This window comes from Malus domestica, chromosome 05, assembly GCF_042453785.1.
Source record: "Malus domestica chromosome 05, GDT2T_hap1".
Taxonomy (NCBI): domain Eukaryota; kingdom Viridiplantae; phylum Streptophyta; class Magnoliopsida; order Rosales; family Rosaceae; genus Malus; species Malus domestica.
In genome coordinates this window covers 11028955-11037169 of record NC_091665.1, presented here as the reverse complement: position 1 = coordinate 11037169, position 8215 = coordinate 11028955, and the positions used below count along the sequence as shown (strand labels likewise).

At 36.3% G+C, this 8215-nt stretch overlaps 1 protein-coding gene across 2 annotated transcripts; it reads left to right on the top strand.

Annotated features, from left to right (window-relative positions):
* Positions 1–1712: 1712 nt before the first annotated feature.
* Positions 1713–7479, top strand: LOC103448427 (probable LRR receptor-like serine/threonine-protein kinase At3g47570). 2 transcript variants are annotated; one of them, XM_008387692.4, is made up of 3 exons: positions 1713–1892; positions 3849–6565; positions 6781–7479. In XM_008387692.4, exons 2-3 carry the CDS (start codon positions 3853–3855, stop codon positions 7185–7187), a joined length of 3120 nt encoding a protein of 1039 aa, XP_008385914.1. In that variant the 5' UTR covers positions 1713–1892; positions 3849–3852; the 3' UTR covers positions 7188–7479. The 2 variants fall into 2 exon arrangements, with proteins under 2 accessions (XP_008385914.1, XP_008385915.1); XM_008387693.4 differs by lacking the exon at positions 1713–1892 and having other exon boundaries at positions 2277–6565.
* The last annotated feature ends 736 nt before the right edge of the window (positions 7480–8215 follow it).

Genomic DNA, 8215 nt, shown 5'->3' with positions numbered 1-8215 from the left:
TAGCTCTCCATGCATTAGAAATCTGACGTTGTTGCTCTTGCGTTTGATTACCTAGTTCATCATCATTTTCTTCATCTTCAGTTTCATCATCTTCTTGTTCAATTGGAAATTCATTAGAACGACACTCCTTGCGAAGAAAGTTGTGCAACCCTCCACAAGCTAACACTAACTCTGCTTGTGTTTTAGTTGGAAATGGAGGCGCAGACTTAAAAATTGTGAATCGAGATTTAAATACACCAAATATCCTCTCCACTACATCGAAGGTTGAACAACCCATTGGCATTTATGGGGTCACGATCATTACTAGCAAAATCTTGTAGATGATATCGAACACCTCGAAACTTATCTAAAAATTGGTGATGATTTGCAAATCCACAATCCACAAGAAAAATTTACCTAAAATTAAAATACACAAAATTATTATTTATTGTACATCCTAGTGTAAATAAATAATGTCCATTAAAACAAAGCATTGAAATGTCAGAAATAACCTTAAAATGTCCAAAATAATCTTGAAGGGGATCGGGTGGGTAGTTGAAATATCCGAAATAACTTTGAAATATCCAAAGTAACCTTGGATGGAAAACCTTACGAAGTTAGGATGAGATGACAAATTAATGATTTTCAAAACTTAACATGACAAATCATTTGAAATTTTAGTTCATATGACAAATTTAAAAAAGGTGTATTTGTATGACATTTAAAAAAAAAATCTTATTATTTTAGATAATATACATAGTGACATTTTCTATTCCAAATTTTAAGTGCTTCTCTTTGTTGGCAGGCAGCACTCTTATTCCTTTTCTTATTTTTCAAATTCCAAAATCTAGTGGGCTGCGAATGTGACCCGTTGTCATCTGCTTTCTTCCACAATGTGCAGGGAAGACTTCTAGTCAACAAGTCAATCCATAAACCAATCTCATAATTCCAAGGTGTTACCTTATCTCAAATGCCACGAGTTTTCCACTTGCCCCTACCTCAAGTATTACAATAGTTTGGCCAGAGAAAAAAAAAAAAAAACTCCATTGAAGCATGAACATGAATTTAATGGATAGTTAGTGGACTTTAACTATGTGCCATTTTTCTACATAAATATACACACACACTCGTTTGATGATTGAATTATCTAATTATTATATAACTCTTAAGGTAAACTGAAAAGAATGATTTTGTATTTTAAAAGGACTAGAAGCAGTAGCGGAGAAAAAGTGAGTGCAATTAGTGTAGTAGTACCAAATAATGTCAATTTTACCTCCACTAATAATCACTCTAGACCTCATAAGTTGTGTACTATGTTGGTCTGATTTCTTAAATATAAGACATGGCGGTAAGGAAAAAATGTTTGCCACTTATTAGTGATATTAGTAATATTTCTCTTACAAGCAGTCTTAGGTTCGAATTTTAAGTGTGATGAGTTCATAACCAATTTATTCCCTTCCTTTTAGTGTGTACATATATTGTTAGTATAATTTTTGTTTTTGTTTTTTTGAGACATAGGATAGCGTTAGTGAGTTAAATTGTTAAATGTCAGAGGAAGAAGGGGATCAGTAGGGATGAAACCCGCATCATGATACATAAACATTATTACTTTCCGCCAGTAGAATTAAGAGAAAATGGGTGATTGTATTGGACCCCAACAATGACATTTTTCTCTCCACTAATTACCATTGATTACCACTCTTGCTTTTGCTTCCTCTCCTTACTCTGCCCTCAGATTTAAAACCCATCTCTCTCTCTCTATCTGCGTATTCTTTTGCTTCCCTTTCCAGTTAACAGTCCACAGTCCACACACACCCCCTCTTTATTGTAACTGCACGGAGACTAAGTGATAAGTGACAGAGTAGACACCCAGAAACGTTCCTGTAGCGGCCGAAGGTTACGAAAACAAAAAGGTGACCACTGGTTGTTTTGTTCTTGTTTTGTCTGTTTCATATTTTGCTTTTGTAAGTATGATTGGAAAGAACTTCTGAAGATAGCTTGAGTGCTCCTTCATGATATTGTTGGAACGATTTCCATGATGCCATGCATTAAGTTTCAACTTTACATGAATCTTATAAATCTTTTTTGCAAGTAATTAAATAAAATATGTTTCTTTCTGAGAAAATAAAGTCCCCAAATCAAGTGGATATTACCATATAGGAAAACTTGATATAATTTAATTTTTAAGTTAATATTAGAAATAGTTCAATCCCTTCATTTTATGATTATTTTAAGAATTCTCTATTTAATGATAAAATTTGTTATAATTTTTTTTCTTCTCATTATCTCTTTAATTATTTGTTCTTATTTTTTTTTATAATCCACAACAGGTTAATTGAATTTATCTACTTATATCACAAATTCTTTTTTATGATTAACCCGTATCACAAATTCATGTATTCGTTACTTGAGTTTGGTCGTATGTTCTGCATATGAGTTTGTCTTAGTGTATAATTTTTTTTTGTTAGAATAAATTAAGTATATTTCTTAGAATTAGAAGATGCATGAAATTAGAAGATTTTAATCTATCTATAATATTTAAAAAAAAATAAAACTAAAAATAGAAATAGAGAAAAGGTAATATTAGACATAATCTAATAGAATTTTGATTTTTTAGACCCAGATCCAAATGTCCCTTTCTTTTTTTAAAATCAGTTAATGAGGGGACCCACAAGAAGCATTAGTGCTATCATTTGAAAAAATAGACGTGGTTAGCGAGGTGTGAACTCGACTCGCTTGTGTGGCTAGCAAACCCTTTTTCAAATCCTAATTGTGGTGAAAGCCAAATGGAAAGAAATTTTGTCCTTCGTATGTGTTTTGTTCTTGTGCAGACATGTTCAAACTATAATTTTGGAAAACTGTTTAATACGTATTACTTTCTGACTTTTTAACCTTGTAATGTATTATGAGATATCGATTATATAGCTCCACCAGTTGATTGCGATGAAGCTAAATTGTTTATATGAAATCAGAAAATATGTGCATTTCACGTTACAATCCGTCATTCAATAACTTATGAAACTAGGAATTAGATTAGTTAGGGTGGAGTAAAGAAAGTTGAGGTTTCACCATAAAACTGATTGATAATATAGAGAATAGCTCAATTACTTAGAAGTACATGCAAGATTTATTATTTTCCCGATGTCGGATTCATACTCTCAACACGTCCCTTCACATGTGACTAATTCAAATCTAACACGTATACAACACAAATTGGTTGACATGTGGCACGTGTAGTCATTAGGCTTCACATGTGCATGAGATAATTTGGTCTAATACCATGAAGAAAGTTCAGGTTCCACTGTAAAATTAATTGACAATATAAAAAGTAGCCCAATTACTTATAAGCATATGCAAATTCCTTATTTTCTCAATGTCAGATTTATGCTCTCAACATGGAGAGGTAGCATTTTTTAGATCAAAGCATTTTTTCTTCCAAGATTTTTTATTTATTTTTTTACTTTACCAAGTAGTACAAAATTAGAAGTTGTTCATGAATTGGGTAAAAGTAGAAGCCAATGGAAGTGAGACTTAAAACTGTCCAAAGCTCTCTAGTTAATAATCCAAATTTCCTATAAACTTTTCCTTCTAAATGTTATTGGTGTGTGATCACATCAATCAGATTCTTGTGTGGCCAGGAGATTTATTAAGAATTGACAAGGTTCCCCTCCCATTTGAAAAATCTCCTCCATTCCTTGTAAGATGTACGGCAGGACGGAGCTCAATTATTTTTGGTCCTTATAGTTGCCATCTCATTTTTTGTAAACATATTGAATCAAGTTTTTCTTCTATGTGATAGCATTTCTTCTCTTAATTTTATGCATTTGTGCAAATTAGACTTAGTTAACCTGTTTTGCTCTTTGTCTTAGAATAATGATGGAGCATTCATGTACCAATCGTAGACGGGTTTTGTTCATGCTCCTACATGGGTTCATTCTTTTATGCATCATCACATGCCTCGAATCTGCAGCACTTCGCAATCTTACTTTGCTTGGAAATGAATCTGATCGCTTGGCTCTACTAGATTTCAAGAAAAGAATAACCGCAGATCCTTTCGATGTCATGAGCTCGTGGAATCATTCCATCCATTTCTGCAGTTGGGTTGGGGTTTCTTGCCAGCGTTCCACCAAAAGAGTCTTGATATTGAACCTGAAATCTCAAAAGTTGGTTGGCTCTATTCCACCTTCCGTTGGAAATCTTACTTATCTTATTGGAATCAATTTGATAGGCAACAACTTTCATGGGGAAATTCCTCCAGAAATGGGTCGTCTACAAAGCCTACAATATCTCAACCTTTCTCATAATTCCTTCCGTGGGAAAATTCCAACTAATTTGTCGCAATGCACACACTTAAGATTGCTTAATCTGGAAAGCAATCAGATTAAGGGGTCCATTCCGAACCAACTCAGTTCATTGTTGAATTTAAAAGATCTATCACTTTATGGTAACAATCTCACTGGAACCATCCCACCTTGGATAGGAAACTTTTCTTTGTTGAGCAGTCTTTATCTTGGCAACAACAATTTTCAAGGAAGAATACCCAATGAGCTGGGGCATATAACAGGCTTGGAGGAGTTCGTAGTTGAGCTGAATAATCTATTTGGTATGGTCCCTTCTTCAATCTACAATATTTCCTCCATAAATGTTTTCAGTGTTGTTGGAAACCAGTTGCATGGAGAGCTACCACCAAATCTTGGCACTATGCTTCCTAATCTCGTACACCTTTACTACGGTGGGAACAAATTTAGAGGAAATATTCCTATATCATTGTCAAATGCTTCTAGACTTCAGGCGCTCGATCTTTCTCAAAATGCCTTCTCTGGAACAGTCCCTGGTGAAAGCCTAGGAAATTTGCGGAGCTTATTTGTTCTAAACTTTGAAGTCAATCGACTGGGAAATGGAAAAACCGGTGGTTTGACTTTTCTCAGTTTCTTGGCTAATTGCACTAGTTTGAAGATTTTGGGTCTGCTCAATAATAATTTTGGAGGAGGAATTCCTGGATCCATAGCCAACCTTTCGACCCAACTCAGTTATCTTAGTTTAGGGGGAAATTTTATTCATGGAAAGCTCCCTTGCGGAATTGGAAACCTTATAAACTTGACCACTCTATCAGTAGAAGATAACCATTTGGGTGGTAGTGTCCCTCATGAAATTGGGAAGCTAGGGAAGTTAGAGCAACTGTATTTGGATAATAACAAATTTTCTGGGTCAATGCCGTCTTCCCTTGGTAACTTGACTTCATTGTTAAACCTCTACATGGAGTTAAATAGGTTTGAGGGCAGTATACCTCCAAGTCTTGGAAACTGCCAAAACCTATTAGATCTTAACCTTTCAAGTAACAACCTTACGGGCACCATACCTAAAATGCTTATGGAGCTTTCAACCCTTTCAATTTCTTTAGACCTATCTAACAACTATTTGATTGGTCTGCTGCCCTTCGAGGTGGGTGATTTAGTGCATCTCACGAAGCTAAATGTATTAAGAAACAATTTGTCAGGTGCAATCCCGAACTCCCTCGGCAGTTGTACTAGTTTGGAGCACTTGTACTTGCAAGGTAATAAGTTTGAAGGAACAATTCCTCAAACTCTTAAAGATTTAAAAGGCTTGGAAAAACTTGATATTTCAAGCAACAACTTGTCCGGGCAGATTCCTGAATTCATAGGCAAGCTTGGTGCTCTCAAGTATTTCAATATTTCGTATAATGATTTCGAGGGCGAGTTGCCTAAAGAAGGTATTTTTGCAAATGTTAGTGGTGTCTCTGTCCTTGGAAATCATAGGCTCTGTGGTGGCATCCCGCAATTATATCTACCTCCATGCCCCCCAAGAAAGCACCATTCATCTCGAGGACTACATAAAGTAATCATCCCTATATCCTGTGCACTTGCATTCATAATTGCTCTATCATGCTTCTTTGGTGCTTGTTCAATGTTGAAAAAGTCAAGATATAGACTTTTCACTTCGTGTTCTTATAAGGATTGGAAATCAGGTGTCTCCTACTCACAACTCGCTGAATCAACTAACGGGTTCTCTGTGGATAATATTATTGGTTCGGGAAGTTTTGGTTATGTTTATAAAGGGGTAATTCCTAGTGATGGAACGATAGTTGCTGTTAAGGTATTAAACCTTCAACAACAAGGAGCTTCCAAGAGTTTCATAGATGAATGCAAAGCTTTAAGGAGTATAAGGCATCGTAATCTTCTCAAGATCATAACTGCATGCTCGAGCATTGATAATCAGGGTAAAGACTTCAAAAGTCTAGTTTTCGAGTTCATGGCAAATGGAAGTCTTGACTCATGGTTGTATCCAAGGGAAGATGACCAATCTCTAAGTAAGAGATTGAGCTTTATCCAAAGATTGGATATTGCCATTGGTGTAGCTTCTGCATTAGATTATCTCCATCACCATTGTGAAACAGCCATTGTTCATTGCGATTTGAAGTCGAGTAACGTACTTCTTGATGAAGATATGGTGGCCCATGTTGGGGATTTTGGTTTAGCAAGGTTTCTCTTCGAACCACCAAATGATCCTGCCTTCAGTCAAACCATGTCATCTCAGCTAAAGGGTTCTATAGGCTACATTCCTCCAGGTATGAGTTTCTATCATTCTAACTTTCTTTTTATGTTCTTAGTAAATTATTACTAAAATCCAATTAATTAATCTCTATTTATGAAATATATATATATACACACACACACATTACTGCCTTTTTTTCTTAGAAGAAAAGTAACATAAAAATCTGAAGAAGATATTGTCTTAATCATCATTTGCATACAACATCTTATTGTATGTATATCCTGGCAGAGTATGGCATGGGAGGCCAAGTTTCCACACTGGGAGATGTCTACAGCTATGGGATACTATTACTAGAAATTTTCACAGGAAAAAGACCAATCGATGACATTTTCAAAGGCGAACTAACCATTTACCAATTCGTAGCCATGGCTTTGCCTGACCATGTCATGGACGTTGTTGACCCTTCAATTGTCCTCGACCTCGAAGCAGATAGTGATGTTAACCATGACATAGTACGAGATCAAGCTCCATTCAGATGTAACAATCGTGGCCAGGTGAAAGCAAAGAAATTAAAGGAATGCTTGGCTTCAGTGATGCATATAGGACTTTCTTGCTCTGTAATGTCACCAAGGGAACGGATGCTGATGGACGTGGTTGTTAGAAAAATGAGCAAAATTAGAGATTCATACCTCTAGGCTTAAGAAGACTTGAGAAGGACAAAGCATGCTGCTCAAAGGAGAAAGGGCATGATCACTCGTCAATAATATTTTCCACTCTGTACTCACGAAAGTTTTCTTCCTTTTTTTGCTTTCTTTTTCCTGCTATCATTTTGAATTTTGTCTTGTGGACGTTTATGGTTTATTTTGCTTATATGACTTGAAGCTTTCGAATTGTTAATTAGTGTGGTTCTTTTTAGAATTGTAATGATTCGTTGTAACAACCCGTCCTAGATTTTTTACGGAACGAAATGGTAATGTTCTAATTTCATGTTGGGTTGGGATATTGGTTTAAAATATTGTTTTTGAGGGCCTTAATAGGTGTGCCCAAGGGGCCTACCTTTGGAGTTTGTCCCCGGCCCACTCCCTTCTCTCTCTCTCTCTTTCTTCTCTCCTGTGAGTCTCACTATCCCTCTCACTTTATCTCTCACTTTCACTTCTCTCCCTTCTTTCTCAGCAAGCATCGAAAAGTGCCATGTGGGAAAGCACCACCTGAGAAACCACCAATTTCACCCTCTAGACCTCACGAGCTCGAACCCGAGCCCTGTTATGTAGGAAAAATCGAGCCGTGAGACTCTAACTCCAAGCTTCGATGAGAACAAAGTTCCCCGACGCGACTTCGAATGATTTTGTAACTTTTCCGATTTGGGTAAGCCTCAAAACACTCCAAATGCTTCTCTTTTCATCCCTATAGTTCTTTTTTGACCACGTTGTTGTGTTTTGGACGTCAAAATATGAAGAAACACCTCGATAGACTATATTCCTAGTTTTTTGGCGAGGTGCCGGGACTTACAAACGTTTTCCGATCATATTCCGATCACGACTGGCCACGAGGAAGGTATATTTCGACTCCTTGCTTCACGGGCTTCATTTTGGTATTTTAGTTTAATTGTTTTGACTAAGTTTTGAACTCCGTCGAAGCACGGGAATTCTCTGGCCGATTTCCGGCTTTCTTCTTCCTTGGGTCCGGTGACCCACAAACCTTAGACCCAAAACCCTTTTTAACC

Bases quoted from the DNA above. Each gene is read 5' to 3' on its own strand.
- LOC103448427 (XM_008387692.4), top strand. From the start codon at position 3,853: ATGATGGAGCATTCATGTACCAATCGTAGACGGGTTTTGTTCATGCTC. The intron at 6,566-6,780 runs GTATGAGTTTCT...ATATCCTGGCAG, and splicing joins TATAGGCTACATTCCTCCAG to AGTATGGCATGGGAGGCCAA.